Here is a 26,460-nt window from a genome sequence, read left to right on the forward strand (position 1 = left end):
ACGGCTTCTCGCCGGCTGTCTCCTGTCCCGACTCTTTCTCTTTGTCCACCGTGCACGGTGCTTCACGATTAAACAAGCTTGCACGAGGAACAGTCCGATCGGCTCCGAACGCAACTCGAAGCGTCAGGTCAAGAATTGTTGGCGAAGTTAACCCCGGAAAAATCTAATGAAAACCAACAAGGAGCCCCGAGGAGCCCACCCTCGTTGCGAAGTGGGTGTTGCTGCAAAAGTATCGACAGAGGGTGCCCCGTTCTTCGAGTTAACAGCGCCGGGTCAGGAATTGTTTCTGTTCGGTGTCGAACAAGTGAACAATGGGCCGCGATTCGCCCGCTTCGCCGAGCAGAAAACCCGCTGAAAAATGGTTGCTCGCGAATAGAAGACCGTTGGGATTCGTGTGGCTGTTGATTGGAGGGTCCGGACCACGTGAACGTATCCACCCGACGCCGGAGACGAGAACTCGCTCTCCCGCGGTAGCTCGATCGAGCGTAATTTGCGAACGGAGGCGTAAACTGGGCCAACGGCAGCTATTGCTTTGATACACCTTATTGACAATAGGAACTTTCGCGTAATCGCTCGCAGCCGGAGGCTTTTCTGTTGCCGACTGGCCTCGTCGGCTAAGAATACGCCCGCATTGTTCGGTCTTTCCACCGGTTCTTGCGTCCTATCGATTTTCGCGGATAGATACCGAGACCGGGCTCTCGAAATTTCTCTTCGAAATTTCCTCGATAATTATCTATCCAAAGCTGCGTCCACGTTGAAGCAACGTCGAGCAACTTTTGAAGAACGCAACACGAGAGGCGATAAAAAGTTGTTCGACATTGCTTCAGTGTGGACGTAGCTTAACGCTGAACCTACCGTCCATTAGAAGTTGCTTTATAAAAATAAAGCGAATGAATTTATTTCGGTGCGATTTTTATTATATGCTTGAATGGAGAAGTATGTAGGATTATTTTATAATTTCGATAATTGCGAAATAGGAAGATTGAAACCGACGGTGGTAGGTTTGATGTTAATATTGAAATTCCCGGTGATAACGAACTTTTCCGCGTGGAGCCTTAATTGAGAGGAACGCGGCTCTGGTTCGCGACGAAGAATGCGTCGTTAGCGATGATTAGAATCGAATCAACGCGCCACGCCGGATAAACAGCGAGACAGTTTCATAATTCGATGGGCGAGCCAGATAGCCGGTTAATGGGATACGTCTGATTAGCGCGAGGGAAACGGCTCATTAAGAGATTTCACTGCATTCATTACCGGTGCCGTCCAGCGAATTATAATCGACTGTGCTCGCGTTCATGCTTCCAATGCCACTCGGTGCACCGAAACGGTCGGACAATCGAGAGGTTTCGAGTCGACGAAACTCTCGAGAAGTCCTCGATCGTTTCCGAAGCTGTATCAGCACTGGAAGCCTTTTCGATGATTGGGAAGAAGCTTTACAAGTTTCCAATTAATAATCTCGAGGGGGGAGTTGTAGCACGTTCTTCAGGGACAATTTCTTGATTTGCGATCGAAATTACCGTCGCCCTCGAACGATTTATTAAAGAATCCTGAAGTTTTTCTTTGATCTTTTACGTCGGACAAAATCGATTCCAGGCAAAATCTAGCTCGGACCAAAACCGCGATTAAGAACGCTTTTGAGATTGTGCAACGCGTTCGAAACGCTCGTCGACGCGTCGAAAAATCGATCGGCAACGAGCCGAGCAATTTCCAGAAAGTCGGCTAATAAGATTACGTGGTTACCGGTTTAGGAAGGCATCGCAGGCGGCCAGAAAAAGGCTCGCCGCGAAATTACGTCGTCGTGAAATAACCGTTTCGACGCGAAAGCGCCGCCAGGATTTCCTGTTTCTCCTTTTTCGTCGGCGGGGCACCGGTGATCCGTGACGAGCAGCGATTTCAGCGGTGATCCCGCGATATCCTCGGCTGGAAACTCTCGCAGGACACACGGCGAGGATCAAGAGTCCCCCGAAGGCCTGTCACACGGCCGTTCCCGCTGCTCTCGGAGCATTCGATTAACCCTCATCCGTCCCTCGCGTCAATTTCGCGCGTTTTCGCGGCCCTCGAGCAATTTTGCGTTCTGCGTTCTCCTGACGCCCCCACGCGATGCTGAATTATCCTGTTTAATCCTGGAGTGGTACGCTGTTTCCTCAAAGTACCAATATCGCAAGGTAATTGTTCCGATAGTCAGCAAACTTGAGCGTTGTTGTTGTTAGACTGCGGATTTTTATGCAAAATAAAAATTGCATGCATTAATTCTAAGAAACTAGATAGAGTTTAGTCACATAACATTGTCATTCTTCCTTTGACAATCTCACCGAGATGAAAATAATGCATGGACATTCTTTCAACCCTTTCGAATTGTAAATTGTAACCCTCGAATGGGGTACCATTTTTATAATTACACAGTTGATACTTTTCGGGACTATTCAAAGCTTTAACTGAGAATTTTTCGAAATCGAGGCATTTTATCCGGACACTTGTTGATCTCTCTACTGCTCCCAATGGGAGAATTGAAACCAGCAGTCTTGGAATCTCTTGGAACGCGAGTGACCAAATTCGAGGACCAGGTGTGTCACCAAATCTCAGAGTTCATCGACGTTTCCAGGACGGAACCGAAAAATAAAGAATTCATCGAGGACGGTCTGGCCGCTAGCATAATTCGAAGATACGATTGTTTCGGGGTGCCGCGCCGGGCTTCTAGCGGGCAGAGTCGCTACGTGATTTCTCTGCCAACAGGTTCGCCGAGGTGAATCACTCGTGACTCACGCACGAATTGATCCGTGTGCAGACTGCAGCTCGCCCGGTAGTCTCGCGGTTTTGTCAGCGTACGAGAAACAATGTTGTCCTCCGAACAACATTAACCAGTAACAAATGGAATGCAAACTTACGCATTCTGTAGGAAACATCTCCCCGGCAGTCCCGTTTGAAAAATGTTTCGGATTTTTCACTGTCACTTAATATTATTTTGCAGCAAAATCCCAAGTCCGAGTTCAAGCCCCGAGAAAAAGGCTCAGAGGACGAAGGGTCGAAAGTCGAACGATCTCGACGTTTCGAGACGCGTTTTTCGACGCGTTTCGAGAGCAAACTCGCGGCCCGAGAACGCCCTAAATCTGCGCTCCGCGAAATTGTTTTCTCGGAACCGCGGTACCCGCTGTTGCTGGAAGCCGGGTAGCACGGACCCGGGCCCGGCGATCTCGTCGGCTCGGTAATTTCCGCGCAAACTGTTGGCGGTTCTTTTAAACATGTCGGCGGAGAGGGTTAACGGGCCGCAGTAAAATATAATGCACGCCGGGAACGTTCAAGGTAACGCGCAATAACTTACGACGGTTATGGCCCTTAATTCTGTTCCGCCGCGCCACGTGGAAACTGCCGGATTAATGAGATTTGGCTGAAAGCAAGAGTTCCCGGGGGCCTGACCGGACAGGACCCCGGGATTAACGGGCTAGACAACGGTGCTCCCGACCTTTCCCACTCGACAACCCAGACTCTTGGACCGACTCTCTTGCCCGCGAACGTTTTTCAACGGGCCGGGCTCCCGGAACGTCTTCCCGGAGACAAAAACTTAAGAGCGACATTTTTATTTAATTTATTGTGTACTGTATATGAACTTTATCTATCGAGGAGCGTGTACAAAAATCTCTAACAAAATTTAGCGATCCGTTTAGCATATACCCTTCGTTGAAGTGTGCGCTGTTGTGGAGGTTCGCGAAAGACAGGCTCAGGATGTGGAAAATAAGGGGACATTCACGATTTTTTTCTTTAAAAAATTTGGGGTAGTTCTTTTTAAAATTTTTAGGATAATTTGTTTGATATCTGAGGAGTATGTATGAATTTTTTCGTTGGAAGATACGCGGTGGAAATGGATCTATAAGCTTGTGTACCTGACGGTTCCTCATCGCATTAATTTTTAATTCTTGTCAAGAACATAAAGTGACGATATAAATACTCTGAACTGGGAAATCGTTGACCAGGAATTTCGTGTGCCATCATTTTATGAGAACAGAACTACGTCGTCGAATCTCTTCCTGAAATTTTATGGATGCGGCGCTATAGATCAAAGCGGAAAGAAATCGGTGTTAGAGGATAATGTCGTATGCTCATGTAGTCGGGCCGACGCGAACACTCCGCCAGGTCGAAAACAATTCCAGGCTCGCCGAAACGAGTAGAAACTCGTTCCCAGCCGAGGCAGGACGCGCCACCGACAAATGTTCCGAGCGGGGAAACGAATCAGGGTCGCGCGAGACCGATGGAGAATGAAATTAGTCGGGAACGTCTGCCCCGCGCGCAAGAATGCGCAACGAAGTTCGATCAATTAAGAGTTAACGAAGAAAGAAGAAACTCGGCTGTTTCTCCTGGGCCGACGATAGCGACGCGGCTCCAGGAAACCAGAGAACGAGAGGGAGAGAGGGAGAGCGAAAGAGAGACAGAGAGAGAGAGAAATCCGCTTTCTGCAATTAATCGCATCAAGGACGACTTTCCCAGACCTGAAGAGATGTCGAGGGAAAATTCATCCGATCGAGTCGCCGGATAGACACAATGGCCGCTTGATCTCCTTAATTGAAATGCTTTAATTAGAGCTTCGTTCGGAAGAGGGAGAGAGAGAGGAGGATGGAACAGGCAAAACGGAAAGCGAAGAGGATCAGAGTCGTGTCACGAACAGAGTCGAACCTTCTTTTTTTTTTCTTTTCGCAAACCCGGGAAAAAGAAAGTTTTTCCCAGGCGTCGCGCAACAGATCCCACAATGGGCCCCGGTTCCCGCGATCATTAGTGCCGGACGCATCATCTTTATCGGCTGATCATCGAATGCGTCGCAATTTCCTGCCGGTCGAACGTGTCGTCGTCCCAAATCCCTCGATCCGCTGCAAATCGCTCTTCGTCGACTCTCGCCGATTTTTATTCAATATTCTCCGACAGATACTACCGCTTTAGCTATTGGAAACTTATTAATCGGTTTCTCCATCTCTACGCTATATTGGAAGCCAGCTTAGGAAACAATGGCGTCGAAAAAGAAAGCCCGACGTTATGCTACTCGAAGCGAAACTAGAATTGATTTTGTTTTGTGGAACTCTTCTTTGTCCAGGTTCTACTTCTCCGGGGAAGTTTCTATTTAATATTTCTTTTTGTCAATTGTTAGACAAGCTTGGAGCGAACTCTCCACAAAATTTGGTAAGAGGACTATAATTTTTTTAAAGGATTCACTATTTTTCCCTAGACTCTGCAATTTTTTCCCAGGATCTACAATTTTTTCCTAGGCTCCACAATTTTTCCCACACATTCTGCAACTTTTTCATACAGGATACAGTTTAAAATAGTTTTTTCCAAGGTTCTACAACTTTTTCTCAAGCGGTGCAATTTTCCCTAGGCCCTATATGGTTTTTCCTGGAGTCCGTACTATCTTCCTAGCCTCCACAAATGTTCGCAAAGTTTTCCGGAAGCGGGAATTGGCATAAACCAATGGCCCCGCCCACCGAGACGCCTTTCGCGCGAATCTCGCCGCGGTTTTCCCGGTGGAGGAACGTTCACCGATCGGTACGAGGCGATCAGCTAGGCGCTCTGCATTCTCATCCGACATTTTTCCCGCTTTCTATTCCCTTTTTCGGGGGGGCCCCACTTTCGGATCAGTCGCGATAACCACTCGGGGCCCCTCTTTCGTATGCAAAGACCCGGCCGCGATACTGTTATTGTTTCTAAACGAGCGTCCAGCAGTGGCCTGTTCTCTGCGTGCCTCGGGAATTTAATCTTTTTCTCGGCCAACGCGCACAGAGAGAGAGAGAGAGAGAGAGAGAGAGAGAGAGAGAGAGAAAGAGAGAAAGAGAGAAAGAGAGAGAGGAATAGTTTCTTTTCCCGAGGAGCCACACCGAGGAAACATGACACCGAGTCGACGAACTTCTTCTCCTTCCTCTTTTCCTTTTTTCTCCGAGCCGAGAGACCGAAGAGTCTGCGACAGCGAACGGCAGTCAAAAGTCGAACGCCTGAGAATAATCGTTTTACCAGGGGAGCGGGAGAGCCAATGGGCCCCGACCCCTGGGACCAAAAAACGCCGCGGAGAACCACGGGTTTTCGAATTAGCATTTCAATTTGTCAGCGCAGGTGTTCCGCAAGCGGCAGCCACCGACACCGACGAGGCCAGACGACGATCGACGAGTGCTCGACTGGCAAGAACACACCTGACATTTTCAATGCATAGGCCTCTGACAACCGCGATGCTCGGCACACTTTGCATTTACATAGCTGTCTGCACGCTCTTATCCTATCTTATCTGTCTCTCTGTGCTAACAACGGATCAGGGGCCTTCCCCGATCCGGACGGAACCCGGGAAGTGGAGCGCGGCTTCGAAAAATAATACTGCACGCCAAAAATGCAGTATCTGTTCGCTTTTACGAAAGAAAAGAAGAACCTACAAGATGGGATTGCAGATCCAAAAAATTATTAATTATAGAACAGAAGCTTTCGTCCAGAGTTCAGATACGAAGTCGTAGAGACCCAGTATTTATACCTTCTGCTCGATGCCAAGCTAAATGAACTGTACATAGAACAAAAATGAAAAAAATGGTGGCATCTTGATGTCTAAAGAGAGGCGGCTGTGAACAGCGCAAAAAGCGGCAGAACTCGCAGGATGGCCTAATAAGTAACGCTCTCGGCGGATATTGGTCCATCTTCGTTAAGATCTACGTGCTCGAACGAACGGCGAAAGTCTAAATAAATTAGACGTTTTAACGGCGACTAGAGGCCGGGGTAAGAAATTTACGTTTCCTATTGCAGCACCGGCGTTAAAAGCCATTTTCTCTGGAAACGCGCGCGCAGCATGGTATAACGGACGCACAACTATCCACGGCGAAATTCCACGACGGCGGTCGCGAGAGGATATTCGCGAACGGTTCTCCGAACTAACGAAGACGCGGCCCGCGTAATTGGCTTTCGATTGTAACCCGGCTACCTGTTAATTTATCAGTGGCCCCGGTGGCAAGAGAGCGCGTTACCAGACGGGGCGAAGTTAATCCCGTGATTAAAGGCGGTTCGCGGCCCGAGAGACGAACGAACCGACCGTACTTACGAAACGACCGCATTAATCATTACCTGGAACCAGCTTTTTTCCTTCTACCTCTCTGTTTTTCTCTTTGCGAAATCCCCTCGAAAATGCACACGGCCTCGTGCACACCTGCGTTTCGACGAGGCTCGACGAGCGCGACGCACCGCGGAAAACTGCATCCGGAGAGATGTTACGGGATGATGCAAATGTCAACGCGAGGCACCGTTGCCACCTACGGACATTCCTAGAAAATGAGATGGCCTAACTGCCTGGCAATCGGAGTAAACTACGGTTAACGCGCGATCCTCGCTGCACCGTGACCATTTTTTCCCCGGCCGTGTCATCGTTAGATCTTCGTGCGAATTCCTCCGCTCGCAGGCTGTTTTAGAGGGAACGGAATGAGCACATTTCTTTCCTCCGTTGAAATATTGCCCAAGCTCAGGATAGGATAAAAATATTATTCGATTTTGGTTAATTTAGACATTTCTTGTATTTTACACACTTGAAGTGTAGTACTTTTCAAGCTTGCAGAGCTATTCGTGTAATATTTGTGGTCCTTGAGTGTCCTTCGTGTCTTGAAAGCTAGAAGAAAAAGACCAAGAATGTACATTCCCATCTGCATAATTTCGCAAAAATAATAAGACAAAAATCTGGCTCGTTCACTTGACGTTGCACATTTCCATTAATGCGCCCACTTCGGTTTGCATTTTATAAATCTCCACGCGCCGTAAATGCATCCGCAGTCCGGTCGTAATCCGCACGGACGGAACGAGAAGAGACTGTTCGAACACGAGAAGAGTTTACGCAGTTCGAGAATGAAGCGCGTTCACAATCGAGTTAATGAAATATGTTATTTTCCACGGTTCAAAGAAGTTTACGACGAGAATTTCCTTCGCCGGATCGGGTTTCCTAGGGGAAACTTTTCCCCTAGATCGACGACCGGACACGTTTCTATTTGCGCCCGTTAGAGCATCAACAGTTACAGCCGTAACGTTTCAGTGGGCCGAACAAACGCGGCTCGTTACGTTCCTCGTTATACGAACGTGCTTTTATTGCGAGCTACGACGAGCACTGTTATCGTTAACTGTACAGGAGGACGTAAAGCGTAACTAGACACACGACGGCCTGGCTCTTCGAGAAACATTTGCCAGGGAACTAGCCAGATGCGCCTAACCGGAGTCATCGTGCGAAAAAACAACTAGATTTCGTGCGCAGTGAGTCACTGTGCTCTTGGAAGTGAAAATAAATCTTAAAGCGGCGAGCTCATCCCTATTAGCATACGCATGCTAATTTTCTGGTCGCGATTCTTTTTCTGCGCGACGAGTATACTCGTCGTTGAACACAGAACCGCACACTTTTCGTATATTCGTCGTCAAATGAAATATTTCATTGATTCAAGTAGTGCCCGATATTGACAAATGTCTCCACGACGAATATACTCGTCAGTGAGCAATAAATTGCCATCTGTTCATGACGAATATACTCGTCACAAACGATGCTTCTTGTTCTATCCGAGTTTCATTTTAAACCGCGGAAAGCAATATTTTTCTTCATGACGAATATACTCGTCACTGAGCAAGAAATTGCCATCTCTGCAGGTCCAGTATACTCGTCATTAAACAGTAAATTGTAATCAGTTTATGACTACTTTACTCGTCAAACAAACTTTCTATATACTCGTTGAACCATAAATTATGCATTAAAACCATACATTAAACAAGAAATTGCCATCGACAGGGTTAATAGACTACGTAATTACTATAAATAAAGTACCGTTATTATAGGTTGACCTAAGTCTAACCTCATTATTCTACATACGTTGATCGTCGATATGGTGAAATTATTTCATTCCTATAGTTGCAGACAAATTATTCAATCGTCGAAACAAAAATCAATACATAGACACACGATCTACTTCTCCGATTAACACTGTATAAAATCTACGCCCTAGAAGGCAAAGATTAACATCTCGAACGAACACCTGACTTGTCATATTCCGCAACGAGTGTTTCCCCGAATAAAAAGCAGTCGACTCATCTTCCCAGCCCGGGACGCGCAACATCGTAACGAGAACGCGGTTTAATATTCCATAAAGGATCAGGACCATCAAGGTAGACTTACCTGAGCGCGCGCTGTGTGGTCTTCATTTGGCTGGCTGGTGTTCCCCGCGAGTTCTTTAAAGCGATTCCGCTCTCAGCGTCGATCCATCGATTCGTTTCGGCGTTGGAGCACACCCGCGACGACGACGACGACGACGACTGGATGGATAAAAGCTGGGAAACCACTGGGAAACCACAGGGCCGGTCGCACGCACAAAACCGCGAGCAGAAAACGAGCACCGAGCGTACCGCGGTCACAGCACCGTGTTATTTCCGCGGAAATCGATTCGCTTTCGATTAACGAAACGAACCGCGGCCCGGCGCGATTGGTCTCGCGCGCCTACGCCGCACCGGAAGCGCGCGATGGGTATCGAACAAAACGGCACCAAACAATCTCGGGTCACTTAAAAAAAAAAAAAAAACGGTTGCTTCGGCAGCTGACGACAACGTACAACCGCGAGTAACGATTCGAATTCACCGTCGAGATCGTTTAACGAGACGATCCACGGTGACGATCGAGATCGGTCGAGCGGAACGGTTCCATCGAGCGCGCGACGCGACGGTAACAGGCACGAATTAGATTAGTGGGGCTCGCGACCGAGACACTTGGAGGTTAGGTCGGGCGCAGGAGACGCGGAGAGACCTCTCTCTTTCACCAGCCGGACGATCCTGCGAGCGTGGCGTCCGCGGCGAAATACTGGCTCATTTTATCGTTGCGACGCGCACCTTCTATCCTCGGCGCGGTCCGACTGTCATGGCGGCGGTGGTTTATCACGCGACACTCACACGTGCCGCCGACTCCGACGACCCACTGACAACTGGTCCTCTCTTCACCGGCGAATCCCTTGTTCTATCCCGTCGCTCGACGTCCACCGTAAATTCGACGGGCACCGTTTAAATGGCGCGCGCGTTGCCACCAGCATCACGGTGCGTCCGGTGTGTGTAAATGGGGTGCGTGTGTCGTCCGCTGTGCCCGCCAACGCACACGCGCGTCTTATTCTTTGGCGCGAAACGCGCACCGCCGCCTGGTGCTCCCCTTTCCCAAGTTCACTCTATGTATATCTGTCCCGAGCCGATTCTCCTCTGCGAAACACTGAGCACCGGGTATGTTCGGGTGACGTCGGGTCGAGCGGCGCAAAAGCGTGCCACTTAGCCGATCGGCGTCCTTCCGACTGGCAGGACTGGTTTGTGCGCCGATAAACACGCGGCCGGGGACCGTGTTACCGAGAGATCATCGATTCTCTCGGCCAGTCTCGCCAAAGCCCGGTGAACAACCGGGCGAAAAACGAGAACGTAGTAACGCGGCCGTTCTTTCGTCGAACGGAACCCGACGGGTATTCGGGGCAACGTTTTACGCGAGATATCTTTCGCCGAAAAACTTGCGAGTCGCGCGAGCGCGCGGCAGGTGCAAAAGGTGCCGGTTTACGCGCGGCGAGAAGAGCGAGCGAGCGAGCGAACGAGCGACCTCCTCTCTTCTTCGCCAGGTCCCAACCGTGAGGTCCACCGTACGAGGACTGGTTTCACGAGACTACCCGTGCTCGACCGGCCAGACTACTTCGGGCCCCCGGGATAGGAGGGGGAGGGAGAAAGAGGGAGAGACGGGGCACACAGAAAGAGAGTGTGTGTCGGGTTCGAAAGAGGCCCAGCGGCGCGCGCGAGAGAGAGAGAGAGAGGGAGAGAAAGAGAGCGAGGAGGGGGACAGGAGAGATGCGAGAGAAGCAGCGTGTGGAGAGCGGGCTCGTGGAGTGTGGGTCCCGTTCTTCGGAGAGAGGCTTGTTCCAGCGAGCGCGAGGAAGTACTGTTACTTAGACGGGGCCTTCGGGGCCCACAACGTGCCGCAAAACGCGATGCAGGCCTGGACGAGGTGCATACGCGGATAAAAACCGTCGCGAGAGGCTAGGTGTCCTGTAACAGCGGCGACACGTAACGACACAGAGCGGTGCGCGCGCGCGCTCGCGACAGTAGCTCGAGCAGATACACAACTCGGGTACTCGGAGGCTTATTGTGTCCGAGGAATCGGCGTCACAAGCAGGTCCGGTCAATGTTTTGGTCTCAAGGTCCGTGTCCCCAAGTCTGACAGAACTGCCACCCGGCTCTATCGTATAGTTTCGATGGCAAGTTTTCGGCACATGGACGAGAGAACGTACACGGGTCACGCGGGTGTAATCGCACGGAGAAGCGCTAGTAAGAAGCACATTGCGTATGGCGCATCGCTGGGAACGTGTACGCGTGCGTCGACACGCACCGACGAATCGCGTGTCCTCCTTCGCCCTCTGTTTACGTCCGTGCACGCGAGCCTCCAGCAAGTGGGCTCGTTTCGTTGGGCTCAGCCTGCTCTGGCACTCGTCGTCGCCCGCAACCTCGGCTGCAAGCTCATCGTTCGACACAGCGACGCTTTCGAATTGATTTCCCTTCCTGGTTGTTTTCCTTTTTCCTGGACTACTGCCGATGCTGCAGCGGAAACCGACAGGAAAGAGATACGCTCACCGCTCGGTGGTCGCGGCTCGACTGGACGACCGGCCGCCTCCGCGCTATTACCCGCCGTACTCACTCCCGTACCCAATCGCACCGGCGCCCCACGCGCAACCCGCGCTACCGACTCCCGTATATCGACAGCCCGCGCTCGCCCGACCGACCGAACCACTCGCATCGATCTCGCCATTTTTCTTAATTATTCATCCGAGCCGCTATGTTTAGCTACCTCTGGCCAGTTTGTTTATGCCAAGTCCGACAACCTCTCATATTAAATATAGACTTGAACTTTCCTCGCTAACATCACCCTCGTTTGTTCCCCGCTTTATACGTCCTACCACCTGTGACTTTAAAGTTTCCTCGCTGATCAACAAATTACAAGCCAATGATTTCTTTTAGGAGCAAGAGGAAATTAGGAGGCTCTTTGCGTGTATCACCGTACTGTGGTCCTCGGTTGAGGTACGGATTTGAAATATTGTAATAAGTTTATGACAAAAATGAGAAGATGCGATTTAAAGCAATAGACAGATTAAAAGTATTCGGGAGCTTTTTACATTTTCGTAGAATATGAAATCGCCCTTAACAAAACGAAGACTCTATTAACCCTTTGCACTCGGCGCTATTTTCATTCTAAATCTAAATGTTTCTTCCGTCTTGGAATATTTTCATTTTATTCGTACGAAACTGATCCGATTTCCACATATAATGTTTAAATGTTTAGTGATCTATTGAATAGAAATTTTGTAATGTAACAAATATTTTGTAATATTTTTTGTAATTTCTTTGAAATAATGCCACAATAATTTCTAGTGGTGCTTCAGAGTCACCACTCGAGTGCAAAAGGGTTAACCTTGATATCAACATTCAGTATTTTCTACACGTTCTGTTACATTATAGTGGTCACTCTTCATGGACTTTCATAGTCTTCGCGACTGTAAATTGGATTTATAAATAACCGAGAAAGTCGAAATCTATTTGTCAACTACTCGCCAATTTATGTGTCAACGGGGAAAAAAAATAATGTGAAGGATAAATTGAGAGGCTATTAACACAGGGTGCAGTTAAAAAACCTTATATTTATCCGATTTTTTTTTTTTTTTTTGTAGTTTGATAAGGGAGCGATTAAGCGAGTGAACGGCAGAAATATCGACGTCCGATTCGCGAGGCGTGATAAATGGCGACGTGTGCACTGCCCGTGTGTTTTCGTTCTGCGCGGATTTTTCGAAACGCGCGAGGTTATTAGCGTAAGTCGCAAAAGTTGTTATACCCACGTACCTGCACGTGCTCGCGTGTTAACTCTTGCCGTGAGCGATGTGCTTGTATCATGTGCAACACGTACGTGTCGTCGGTGCGTACGAACACAGCGAAGAGCGGGTGTAACCGGTTTCACCGATTTTTTCCCGAAAAGCTCCCGCGACGGTTTATAAAATTGTCTGCCCTTTGTCGTTTCTTGACGCGCGCGTGCGCGTTCTCGCGAACGTTGTTTGATGTCTCTATCTTTCTATAGATTTCGTTTTCTATCGAAACAAAAGCGATTTGAAAATTATGAAAGAGGAATGAAAATTTGTAAGACTTGAATCTTGTAAGACGGTTGAAATGAATTCGAAAGGATCTGCTGGAGAACTATGACTACCTGTTCCCCGATACGCGCTGCGTAACAGGAATGAATTTTTCAAAATTCCAAACGTATAATCGTCATGCACTGGATAATGTAAGGTGACACCAAGGCAGTCCGGTACGGAATCGAGAACCGTGCTCAACATCACCGTGACCAGGCTCAATCGAATGGAATCTCCTGCACTGCGATACACTGTCGAATTCAATCTTCGTTTGTAGCTGTTGTCGGAGAAAGTTGCCAAATGCGTTCTGCGCAAATCGGCCCCCTTCAATTAATTTATTACATGCAACGCGTGGCAATGAATATAACAGCAGCGATTCTAAATGGCACCGCCGCGAGGTTCCCTAAATCGTTTCAAATAGAATCTCGCCCTGTTATTCGAGGGATATAGTTCTCTAAAAAAAAAAGGATACCACGAGGACTAAAAGGTTTTTAAATGGTACAATATCTGTAACTTTCTCCTCTAATGAAGCAAACACGATCAAAGGTTTCGTCGACTTTGTCACAGTTACCGAGTGACTATTGCGTCAAAAGTTCTCATTGGACTCGTTCTACTTAGGGAGCGAAGGGGTTCAGCTTCCTAGCGACCCGTGGAAACGCATTATCGGAAGGGATTCATCGCGAGAACCGTTCCACAGCCATCGAACTCGGCAGTTTCACTTTCCACGGGATTTTTTCTCACGGTGTTTCGATGAATCGCAGCACGGATTGAATAGCGTTATACTGGGAATGCTAATTACACGGGATTACACGATTCGCCGAGTCGATTCAATCCCGAGTCAACTTTCCCCGATGGCTGTTGCTCTGTTTGATATCGTTTCGAATTCTCGTTCCATTGAAAATGCTTCCACGCTTTTTCCGACAAAGACAAACATAAAAACATCTTAGCATAAACATATTGCGCATCAATTGTGAGAAATAGAAGCCCAGTAAACAATTCTTTCATAGTGGGAATAATAGATCCATGTTTTTAGATTCTCTGAATCTTTTTACAGTTGGAACTGGCACCTACCCATTTTTGTTATAAATGGATAAAATCCAAAGTCTATTGATCAAAATCAAATTGATGTTTCTTGTAAGCTGTCTTTCTCTCGCTTCGGATATTTTCTGTGTTTCAGATACTTGAAAGGCAGGCGTGTATAGACTTCGACGACTGGAAATTGCTTTTGCCACTCGGCGGTTCCAGTGTTAAACAATTTCGTCCCGATTATAGCACTATTATGCACCCGTCGAGGGGGCTCAATAATTTATGATTCGCATCTGCGGGCACGGTCCATAAGTAAAAGCGACGCGGCACGGTAGGAAAACAAAAAACGGGCCCGATCTCTGTTAATCCGATAAGATAGAATAATGAAATTGCGTTTAAGCGTCATAAATCTCTGTCGGGTCGCAGCGCGTTCCGTGATCTTTTGAAGGTGCAATATCAATGGGACGAATCCCGTGGAGGCGATCTTTTGAATCGCCGCTTAATAAATTGAGTCATTAGGAGCACGGGGCAGAGCACATAGCGAAAGTAATCCCTCGGCGGCGATCGCCGTGCAACTTTTAACAATAAAACCAGAAATCGGCGTGTTTTTACGCCCCGCAACACGATGTACGGGCACACGTGTAACATGCGCACTGTACCGCTTAGTATAATGGTCTTCGGCGAGCGTACATGTCCTTAGACCTTCTAGGAAGCCGTGATAGTCTTTTAGGAATCTACTGGTACACGATGCGCAACCTTTTCATTGCCAACGACGCTTTATCTTTGTCCGCAGTTTCAGATCGAAGTTCTCGAGATCTCTCGGTCGAGAAGACAGAGACCTTGCGCCGCCGTGGTGATCTATAGCAGTGGATCATGGAGCTGGAAAGGTGGATAGTGCTACCACCTGGACGCGGACCCGTGAAACTGCAATCACTGGAGGATCGGTCGAACAAAGCGTAATCCGTATCATCTACAGAAACGTGCAGGAAAACGGCTTTTGATAATTATGCAAAATAGGGGGACTGTCTCTGATGACCTTGAGATGTGCTGCCGAGGTCGACATTCCCAGGACTTTTTCCTTATACATCTTACTGCGCAGGGATCTACTGTCCCATTGCGATTATGTTTACATTTACGATGATCAACTTCTTCGCCTTTAATAATTTCATAAAAATAAAACATTTATTATACGCTTACACTTTCATAATGTTTGAATACTAATTACTGATCCTCCTGACGCACAGGAAAAATTCTCCGAGCGTCGACCTTGACGAGATGCGTCCGCCAACTTTTACGTCTGGCACGCGTTTGAATAATGTACAAGAAGGGAACAAGAACGCGGCGTTTATATAAATATTCGTATTATGTATTATGTTACAGTTTGTCACGTTTTCCGCATCGATAAAGTCAACGTCGGCTTACAAGTACACCTTTTGGTAAAAGTCATTCGGTAATCGAGGGTCCAATGCTCGTTCTCACATGTTCAGATGCAAGTGCTGAGCGGCAGCAATGATTTGGCACTTCTGCAGCTCGAGTTTTTGCTCCTTCAGCTTGAGGAGTCTCTTCTGGATCTCGAGCTCGTTCTGTCGCATGGCCATCTCCTCTTTATGCCTCTTCTCCCGGTTCTTCTCGGCGATAGCGAAGTTCTTCGTCATCTCGTTGAGAAACCTGTCGAAGAAGGCGGCCAGCGGTCCCTTCTGGTCCGACTGGTCGTTCTTGTTGTTCGGTAGGGAGTTCGAGGTCGGCGCCGCCAGAGGATCGTCGTGTTTCTGTTGATCTGTGCTGTTCTGTTCCTCCGACGCCGGTTTCGGCAGTATGAACGTGTATTTCGTAGAGCCGCTGGCCGGCGAGGGGAGTTCGCCTTCTTCGAGGTACATGTGTCGCCTTTTCTCGTGGAAGATCTCGTCTAGGGCTCGCTTGTGCTCCCAGTGGCCATAGTGCCTCATCCTGCCCGGCTTCTTCAGCCGCTCGCGGAACACCAGGTTCTTGTACTTACGCTCGAGCACCCGCCACTTGTTCTCGCACTTCTGCGGACTGAAGTAGAACCCGTAGTTCTGCATCTCCATGGAGATCATCTCGAACATCTCTCTTAGACTCCTGATCTGCGTCGATTGGCCCACCATCGATCGGTACTTTTTGTACTGGGTGATCAGACACGTGGTCGCTTTGCTGGTCCACAAGTTCAAAGCGCCGACATCAGCGCTCGATGGGATCGCCCCGTTGTTTTCGAACCCCGGGAAACCGTTCTCGTGTTCCTCCTCGACGTAACACTGCATCGCCGGCTCGACCTTGATCTCCATTTGCGCGTCGACCTTCTCACCTTCCGAACAAAACAGAACAAGTCAGGACGGTCCGAACTGGTCCCCGATTGGGTACAAAATAAATTCGAATGATTTTCTTTGGATCTATAGTGATTACAACTTCTTAGCCGTTTTTAAATTAACTAACCAGAATTAGAAGGCTGAAGAAGTTAGCATCCCTGTAATTTTAATAATTATGAAATAGAACAGACTACAGGACCAGGGGTTGTAGATAGAGTATTTTTTTTTCTAACGGTGCGGGGAAGTTGGCAAAGAGTACATTGTGGAAGAGTCTGGAGAGCATTTGATTTTCGCGCGCAAAGCAACGGCTGGTCCGAGTACAGGCGCAGAAAGAGTATCTCTGGAGCTTTTGCGAATCGAGCTTCGAATCCGAAGCATTCGACGGATTTCTATGCAGCACGGAACGCGGGATAGTCGTGGACCGTTTGAGAACAGTTCTTCTTACCTTTCTGCTCTATAATATCGGCCATATTAGTGTGCCCTGGTAACGTAACCTCCGTTCCAATCGCCGAGAGTAGTCCGGCACGAGTGCCAATCTCGGTCGTGGCACGGTCTCGCAGGGGGCCGAAAAACCAATGGAAACTAGTTCCAAACCGGTTTCATCCTGGAACTGGTTCCGTACGCGTCGAGAACTGGCGGCCATATTAACCTCGTGTGCCTCACGGACACCGCAGATACGTTAAGCCAGGTCCACACCTGACACAAAGCGGAGCAAACATGTCTGGACCCGTGTCTTGCCAACACGAACCAGACTTAACAATTTACCTGACGGCTATTTGAACAGTCTTTCTGGAGGACCATTTCCAGATAGATTTATTGTCGTATATTCAATCGTGTAATGGCTATTTTAATTGTTGAGAAAGCAGGTGTTCCGCGCAATAAAATATAACAGAACTTTCTAATGAGATTACTATTGATGCCTCATTTGTTGAAGTCATCTTTAATGTGACGCAGCCGTTGTAAAGGCTATTAATATGCTTCCAGTAATGGCGTGTCTCGTTGACATGAAAGGATGGCAATTTTGTAGTAATTGCGAGTATGTTTATCGTGAACAGATGGTAATTAATTGCTTAACGACGATTATACTCATGATCAAGATAGAAATTGCTCTGCTATTTACATTATAACTTGGGTAGAACAAGACGACGAGTATACTCGTCATGAAAAGTTTTTTGGAGAACGACGAGTGTATTCGTCATGAGAAAAAACAGTTGCTTGTACTACTTAAAGTACAGTTTAGGTAAAATAATGAACATAATTGTAATTTTAACACATTTTAAACTGATAATGAGACTGCTTTTGTAAACTTGGCATGGGTTAAAAATGATTGAGTACACGTTCAAGTGAAACGTTTTGAGGGTTGCAGGGAAAAGGATTATGCGATCGAACGAATTCGAACGTGGCTTACTTTAGAGGACGTTTGTCAAATGTTATGGGGAAATATGACGTGTCGATGGTTCGCGATCGTATATAAACATTAACGTCAGTTTCCTCCCTCCGGTAAACACATGCACGATAAGAAATGTTCCTCTTGCGCGTCGATTCGTGCGTATCTCTCGTTCTTGATGATAAACTCGGTCCCCCGTTTGCAAGATAATGGAAACACGATCCTTTCTACGATATGTACCATTGTAGCTCCTTACTATTCTACCCATGTAACAAATAACAGGCTATATTGGCTGCTCGTCGAAGCGCGACTTATGTTCACCAATTAAGGTTCGACGCAACGTTTCACTCGCAACTTTTTTTTCGGTGAATTTACATTATTAAAATTCTCGTATAATAGCTGATGCAAAAGGAGATTTCAGAGATTTGATTACGAATGTTTTTTTCATGCTTGTATCACGTTCCTCCTGGATCTTACGATATTTGGTAGTTTGCAGAAGCATTTACAACGCTAATTATTTTGTTTCTCGAAAAGTACCGATCCAGAAATTTCTTTCAAATAATTACACATGTAAAAATCATGTTATTTCATCGTTCGGGATTTAATGGATTGATATCGACGATAATGACGTTTCATTGCATAACCGACGAACCACTTTCAGCCGATTTCGAGCCAAGTTTCGTACGGACGAAAAAAACGATTAAAGCGGCCATTCCAGATTCGCCGATAACACACATATATTGCATTGCTTGTTGGATCATGCTAGACTGGTTGCATAAGTCGCGTGCGGTTCCGTTTAACGATTCGCAGGCATTTCTACGATTCGATGAACCTTACGAAGCGCCGTATGGTTTTTGCGTGAAACAAAGCGTTCGCCGCACGAGTCGCTTCCCTTACGTTCCTAATACGTAATTCGCGTCGTAATTCATAACCGTCTCGTCGCTCTTATTATTTAACCGAATGGATACACCGGTGCGCCAAAGCCGGCGTACAATTGCAATTTTCAGCGGGTCTGCAGCGTACGGAGCACACATGATTATTAAACGATGCGCGTCGGTACCATTATGTTCAATAACTCACATGTTTGAAACTTTCAAACTTTCAGTTGTTTGAGACTTTTCTCGGATCTGCATCCATTTATTATTCACTTTCTTATTGATTTCCTGGGATAAAAGTTTCAGATCTTGCAAGTTCTCTACTAGATTTTCTACTATTTAGTTTAACGCAAAGGGTTCGAAGGTATGAAACATTGAAATTCGCTAACGATTTCTTTGACCATTTGGAGATGATTTCAATGAATAATCTGCATAGCTTCGAGAGACGGATCGCGAGCGTAATTGCGATTTAGTATTCACGAAGAGCCACAATTGCGCGGGGATCGGTCCTTTCACCGTGTTTCACGGTAATTATCAACGGTCATAGATCGCTCGTTGATACGGGGACTGGTGGTCGAGCGATCCGGGATCGATGGTAGCGTTACGCGATCTCCGAAAGGCATTGATCTCAATACGGAGACCGCTCGATGATTTACTTTCCCTTCGAGAAGACGGTGGAAGGCTGAGCACGTTCGATGTTGCGCCTTAATCGGCTGATTGTTTCGCAACGATTCTGTTATCGTTCTCGGCAAACAATTAAATATTTATCTCGGTGCTACGTTTAACGTCTCGGCCGCGCGAGATCATTACCATTAACCTTACACTCCATTCTTTTGCCTCTCTCAGTGTCAAAGTTGCCGCGATTATTCGCACGCTCCGACACAACCGGCGACACCGGAAGTGAACCATTTCGTGCACCAACCAGGACTGTACGAGGCATGATCCACGGTGCGTCGTGTAACGATGTAATAATCTCGACGGAGATAGGGTGAGGTGTAATTACGAATAGGTTCGAATCTGATTAAGCAGCCTGAAACACTTAACAAATAGATACATGTTAAAAAAAAAAGAATACATAGGATGGGGGAAGCATAAGTTTGCAATTTTTTTTATATAGCTTGTACAGTTGAACTTCGTTTATCCATACCTGTATATCAACAAGTTTTCGTTTATATTAGCTCATATCTGGGCCTCTATTATCTGCATTACGTCTCAGTTATAATTAGTCGATTATCTAAACAGCTTTGTTCCCTGACAGATGACGATAAACGAAGTTCCTATTGCGTACGGAGTATGACACGAATCGTAAATGCGTACATATTGAACTTGATTGCGAAGAGCAAACTTCCGACGAGGGTTCTATGGTCACGGACTATGGGGGAATGCCTCGAGATTCCTCGTTTTGGGTCATCGTTCGTTATGATTCTCGGATCCGTCCTGTTTTTCTCGTACCCGTTATTATCGTTCGCCGGATGCGCTTCCCCTTCGTTCAAAGCATGGTCAACACGTGTTACATTTTTTTTTTTTTGTTTACCGAGTCCGCGTGGCTATTAAGAGTACAAGGACGCGGTAATTGCGCTCGACTCGTTGAACCGTCGCTTTTGTGACGAAAACTATTTTCTATGATTACGCCGGGGGACACGCGTTCACGTATTTATTCGTACTGAATTGTTAGTACATACACTAATATACTAGACTAACAGTACAATTTTGACGAGAACAAAATGTGCCGGGCGTCTTCAATTTATTTCGATCAAAAGTGAGCATATATGGACAGTAGTACATCGGAAGTAAAAGTTCAAGGGTCTTTAGACTCCAACGGTGACAAAAGGATTGAGGCTATTCGGAAGCAGGATAACTTTATTCAACTCCCATTTCCAGCAACGAACGCAGACGATTTTTATTACGTCAAAAGATTCGCAGTCTATTCCCTCTTTCAAACTCACCCCGCGCACCCTTAAGCGTTTCAAATTTCGCGCCCCCGAACGTTCGCGTGCCTATTCGCGGCGCTCGTACCCCGGTAACCCCAAGCGGTTGATTTCGATAGGCGGACTCGCGGGATTCGATAGCGGCGAGAATCGAAAGCGTGACGTCAGGATGGTGGAGCGAGAGAGCAATGGCGTAGGGGAACGGCTATGGGGCGAGAGGAGGATGGTGTGCCGTCGGTTCGAATGAGAAGGTAGCAGAATGTTGTTGTGGTGGTAGAAGAGAGAGGAGAGCGGCGAGAGTCGGTGAACGGTTTGGGTGTCGGTGTGCGTGCGAGCGCGAGGGGGCTGGTGCATAGAGAAGAGGAGCCGAGCCGAGAGGATCGGATCGGATCGGATCGGTGGAGCCGGTAGGGAGGGAGAGAGGGAGGCGATATCTCTGTCGAGTCGAGAGGAGACGGGCATCAGCATCGTCCGCAGAAGCAGAAGCAGAAGCAGCACGGGCAGAAGCAGAAGCCGCGGCCGTGGTAAAAGCAGGGGCAGAGTGCGAGTGAAACGAGCGAGGACGGTGCGCTCGCGTTTCGTCGCCGATTCGTGTGGGTGCGTGTGGCGAGTGCGTGCGCGAGTGCGTGCCCGCGGGTAGGTACTTTCGATTTCCAGCGATCGCCGGACGAGAGAAACACACGGGCGCGAGGCCGGGCGCACACACGACGGTTGACCATGGAGTGAAACGGTGCGGGTAGCGCGAGCCGCCGTGCCCCTAGTCCGCTGTCAGTTGTTCTGTGCTGTATCCGCGGTGTGTGCGTTTGCGTGTGCGTATGCGTGCGGTTATCTCGCGGAACAGGTGCTCGAATTCTCTCCTCTCCGGTGCAGATCCCTCTCGGCTCTGGCTGGCTGGCTCCGACAAACGGCAGTGTGTTTGATCGATCGACAGGGGCCCGGACCGGCGAGAATTCGTCCGCCGTGGAGGCCCAAGGTTCAACGTATATTGTAACGACCCGACGACCGGTGTACCCGCTCTTGCCGGAAAGAATGAAATAGGAAGGCGCGCGTGCTCTGTCAACGGCTGGCGGACCGGTGCATGTGTGTGCGCGCCGGGCATCATCGGCCGTTCCCCGTCCGCAGTGTCACGGGAGGTGTTCTCGTGATCGTGGACACGATGGTGGCGGGTCGTCTCTAAGGGAAGGTGTATAAACGTTGCCACCAGCGGCGTGAAAGAATCGGCCGTGACGGAGAGAAACGGACAGCAGCGATACAAAGATAGGGCGAGCGAGAGAAAGAGAGACGGAGCGAGAGAGATAGAGAAAGAGAGGGGAGAGAGAGTCGGTGAATCGTCGGCGCGTTTGCGAACGCGCCCATCGCGCGTCCAACATGGCTACCGCGAGCAACGCGACGACTGGCAGCGCCGGCGAGCCGAGCGGCAACAATGTCGCCGTGCCCCAGTGGAAAAGGGACTTGATACAGCGGCGTAGACAACAGAGCAAGGTGCTCGCGAACAACGGGGCCAGCGTGAAGCTGTGCTCGGCGATGATCGGCTCGTCGTCGCCGTCGTCGGAGACCGCGGACCCGTTGTTCCCGCAAGATCAACAACAGTGCGTCGCCGGTGTCGGCGTCGGCGTCGGCGTCGGCGTCGGCGTCGGTGTCGGCAACGTGTCGTTGCGATCGCGCGCTAGCATGGGAGAGGAGAACGTTGTGAACGGCCTCCCGAACAACAACTCGTCTGCTAACGTTGCCGCTGGTGGTGGTGGCAATAGCAACAGTGTTGTTGTTGGTGGTGGTGGTGGTGGTGGAGGTAGTGGTGGAAGCGCCGCGACCGGTGTCGTCGTGTCGTCCTCGCCGTTTCTGTGCAGAGGAGCAGCCGGTGGCGCCACCGTCGTCGCCGGAACAACCGCCTCGAGCAGCTTAGGCTCGTCAGTCGCGTGCAACATGCGTCTCGAGGCGGATCTGTCGCTCTGCTCCGACTCGGAGGATGTCGTGAACGGTGCGTTGAGCAAATCGTCGACGACGGATACGTCGTCGGAACGGAAGTCGTCGGAGCACGGCGACGGCTCCGAGAGCGAGGACGCCGTCAAAGGGAGCAACAACGCGGAGCAAGCGCGTTCGGGTGCGAACGGGTGCGAGGAAAGACGTGCCGGGGGACCCACCTGTAGGGCCATCAAGCCGGAAAGGGACGTGTTGGCGGAGCTGACGCGAGCCAAAGCGGAAATGCCGAGGAACAGGCCGGCCAGTGATGACGGGGAGAGCGACAGCTCGGAGGAGCTGCAATATGGCCCCGGGATCGTGAATAAATTGAAGAGCAAGTACCTCAATCTGGCGCTCAGGGAGATGAACAAGAGCCGGGTCACGGTGCAACGTTTCCGGCGAGCGGCCAGTCTCGAGGACCTGTTAGACTGCGAGGACGAGCCGGAGAAGACCGTCAGGAAGTACACGAAGAGGTCCAACAATACTGGGAGCAACGCGAAGACGGAGAGATACAGGAACGCGTCCAGAGGTAACGAGTCGATGAAGCGAGCGAGGAGCGTCGAAACGTTGATGAGGTACAACGGGGCTGAGGATGGCCACGGTCGTGTCGGCCAGACCAACGGGTTGAAGCGGGAGCCGGTCAACGACCACATCATCCTGATAGATCGGTCCACGGTGAAGATCGAGAGCCGGCTCACCGAGCTGGACAGGCCGAAGGCGGTCAACAAGCCGAAGAGAATCAAGCCGCTCCTGGCGGAGACCGAGAGGCCCCCGCCGGATCTAGTCAAGACCACCATGAGGATCTTCGAGGGGTCCGCGAAGAAGCTGAGACCAAAGGGCGAGGTTGCGGCGAAGGTCGCCACGTTCAAAACCATCAATGACACCTTCAAGGCCCAGGCGCAGAAGAAGGTCGTGGCGAAGCCTCCGGTTCAACCGAAACCTTTCGTGAACGGCAACTCCAGGCCGATGCCGGGCTCGCCGAAGAAGATCGTGCTGCCTCAGAAGCCCACCGCCGAGCTGATCGAGACCCAGGCTGGCCAGGAGGAGTACCACATCGACGGGGTGATCACGGAGCCCATTGTGCAATCGGTGTCCTCGGTGGTCAGCAAGTTCCAGCAGATCGAAAAGTCCCATTCGCCATCCCCTTCGCCCGAGCCATCGTTCAAGCTGAAGTTCTCTCCCGCGCCGAGCCCGGAGCCGCAGAAGCTGAAGTCCTCCCTGGAGATCAGCGTGAAGTCCCCGCCGGTGACGCCGATTCTGTCGCCGAGAATATCCTCGCCCAGGTTGCAGAGTCCTTTGTCCCCGATGAAGGACACGGTCAGGCAGAGCTCGCCGCATCTGCACAGCCCGTCTTCGCCGATCAAGGACGCGCCTAAGCTGGCGTCCAGCCCGGTCCACAAGCCGCCGGCGAGTCCCAGCAGGGAGCTGCTCAGACAAATATCCGCCTCGGAGCCTGTGAAAGTCCCTAGACTGCCGACGGAGGACGCGTTACCGTTGAACAACAGCGCGGACCACCCGAGGCAGCAGGTCCCGGAGAGGATACAGAGTCCCACGATCAGGGAGAAACTCGAGGAGTCGAAGGAGATGCTGCAGGACACGGTGGTCAGCGACGAGGATGAGCAAGAGGTCGTCGACGCGCCGAAGACCATCTCGAAAACGGCGCTGGAGAACATCGCGAAGACCGGCGTCACCATGCAGTTCAGCTTCAACGACAAGCCGACTGCGAATAAAAGTTATCTTCCAGGTTACGCGCAGAACGGGCAGAAATCCGCGGACGAGCAGACGGAGAGTCGCAACGAGAAGTTGTTGGAATCCAGGGGCAAGCCGTTTTTCCCGGGGAACGCTTCCGCGAACGCCGTAACGGATCAGGAGACGGTCTCCAGGCTCCAAGAGAGGCTAGAACCGGACAAGTGCGATCGGAAGATCGAGGACACCAAGGAGGAGGACGGGGACACGGACGCGAAGGGGAACGTTGAGAGCAAGCCGATCGGAGCCATCTGCAGCCTAGGACTGATCAAGAACATCACCGCCGCGTCCTACCCCCAAACCAACGAGTCCAAGACGATAAGATGCCAAAAGACCACGGAGTCGCCGCCACAAAAACAAATCGGCATCATCAGGCCACTGGTGTCCACCAAGACCCAGCATCCACAACAGAATTTGAGCAACCGCGAGCTGGAGAAGAACCTGATCAATCGCGTCAAGAGCATAGAGCAACCCACGAAGGTTGTGGTCAGCTTGAAGAGCGCGGACGAGATCCAACCGGCGAAGAAGACCGGCTCCGGTAGCGGTGGTCTGTGGGAGACCAAACCGTGGAACCAGCAGAACAACACCATGGTGTTCAACTTCAGCAACCGGAAGGACGTGCCCGACTACATCGAGAACGACGGACTCATCATCAAGAGGAAGCGGGAGAAGCCGAAGGTGAGTCATCGATACAATCTAATCGTTAACGATGCTATCGTATTGTTTGTTGAACTAGATACCGTGAATTTGAGACAAGTCCATTATCTCCTCTAAGAACGCGTCGATAACGTCGATTATGGGGATTGATTGGGATCAGTAACGAAATTATTCTAGGCGGTCGATGTTCCTTTTGATCCGGAAGTCCGCGAGAAATTCGCGGATCGATACGGTCCAATAGCAACCTGGTACGAGGCACTTTCTTTTCGTTCGCATACATAATTCAAGCACTCATTTCACTTTCCTTAATATCGCGCCGAGACAAAAGCGTCACCGGTTGGACGGGTGCGTGCGATCGATCGATCGATCGATCACACGTAGAATTTCAAACGAGGTCCGAGCATTCGTGGCACGCGGGTCCCGTTCGTTCGACATCGCGCATGACATTTATTTGTTTTCTATTCTGTCGTCGCGTCGGGCGGGCCGTCGCGTTTAAATGCTCGTAAACTTGCTCGAACAGCTGACGAGACCCTCCCAATTGTCGGAACAATGTATTTACGACCGAGAGACAAGCTTCGGCCGTACACATTGTCATTGTAACGACGCCCACGCTCGGACAAACGTGGTATGAAAGAGTTATGTCGAATGAGAGGAACCTCCAAAAAAAAAAAATGTTTAATTCTTAGTTGTCGATACAATAAAATCGTTTAAAGAATTTACGAATACTTTAAAACACTTCTGAAAAATTATCGTGAACAGGTTCTTCTACTCCATCGATGTAGCAATCCAACAAAAAGTTTTACTGCACGATAGCAACGCGATTACGAAGTTACACGACGTTGCGTTGTCTGCGGGAAACGACGGGCCATCAAACTCCAATTTTCTGAATGGCTCGCGACATTCCTCGTGTCCCCGGCGCTCGGAGGAAACGAAGAGAGTAGTCGAAGAAGACGGATGAATAGAAATGACGCGTTGATTCGAGCCTAACCCCGGGGTTACGCGTCAGCCACCTGTCTCGAGAGTTTCGAGGCTGGCCGCAAGTTCACGGTGAAACGAGGCGAGACCGATGTTCCACAGAGGAACGCGTTCCACGAGATCGGATCGAAATCGGCCGGATCGTACTTTCTCGCGTTAGATAACCCGGAACTCGGATCGCCCGGCCGAACGCGGGCTGCTGCTTTTTGTAGGGCGTCTCGCAGAGCATTTTGCCGGTCATTTGTGATCTCTCGCACACGAAATCGCCCCCCTGGCCGATCTAATGGCCGTAACAAGGCTGCCTCGAGTCGGTCGCCGGAAACAACCCGAAGAATAGCCTGGCGGACTCGATAAGAGACGACCGTTTAACGAACCGGAAACTGGAGCATGCGTCGGGACGCGCAATCTGAGTCGAAACGCACGAAACGG

General features: G+C 49.7%; 3 protein-coding genes across 4 annotated transcripts in view; 1 reads left to right on the forward strand and 2 right to left on the reverse strand.

The window, feature by feature from the left end:
• Positions 1–9,600, reverse strand: part of LOC143359663 (uncharacterized) — a 148,751-nt gene extending 139,151 nt beyond the window's left edge. The window contains exon 1 of the mRNA XM_076797779.1: positions 9,149–9,600. Within this exon, the coding sequence (XP_076653894.1) occupies positions 9,149–9,174 (26 nt within the window). The 5' untranslated portion in view covers positions 9,175–9,600. The remainder of the gene's footprint in view (positions 1–9,148) is intronic.
• Positions 9,601–15,382: 5,782 nt separating this feature from the next.
• Positions 15,383–17,385, reverse strand: LOC143359444 (uncharacterized). The gene is made up of 2 exons (XM_076797368.1): positions 16,950–17,385; positions 15,383–16,503 (listed from the first exon to the last, which is right to left on the reverse strand). The coding sequence occupies exons 1-2, from the start codon at positions 16,972–16,974 to the stop codon at positions 15,659–15,661; spliced, it is 870 nt and encodes a 289-aa protein (XP_076653483.1). The 5' UTR covers positions 16,975–17,385; the 3' UTR covers positions 15,383–15,658.
• Positions 17,386–20,844: 3,459 nt separating this feature from the next.
• Positions 20,845–26,460, forward strand: part of Bif (protein phosphatase 1-binding protein bifocal) — a 42,093-nt gene continuing 36,477 nt past the window's right edge. The window contains exon 1 of one of the 2 annotated variants that reach the window (XM_076797748.1): positions 20,845–25,077. In XM_076797748.1, the coding sequence (XP_076653863.1) occupies positions 22,063–25,077 (3,015 nt within the window). In that variant the 5' untranslated portion in view covers positions 20,845–22,062. The remainder of the gene's footprint in view (positions 25,078–26,460) is intronic. The other variant, XM_076797747.1, reaches the window with a different exon arrangement.

The sequence above is a fragment of the Halictus rubicundus genome, chromosome 12, assembly GCF_050948215.1.
Source record: "Halictus rubicundus isolate RS-2024b chromosome 12, iyHalRubi1_principal, whole genome shotgun sequence".
Classification (NCBI taxonomy): Eukaryota; Metazoa; Arthropoda; class Insecta; order Hymenoptera; family Halictidae; genus Halictus; species Halictus rubicundus.

What these genes read in the sequence shown, in the direction of transcription:
- LOC143359444 (XM_076797368.1), bottom strand. Translation starts at nt 16,974, where the DNA reads ATGGCCGATATTATAGAGCAGAAAG. An exon ending in CGATATTATAGAGCAGAAAG is followed by an intron (nt 16,504 to 16,949) that starts GTAAGAAGAACT and finishes TTTGTTCGGAAG; the next exon opens with GTGAGAAGGTCGACGCGCAA.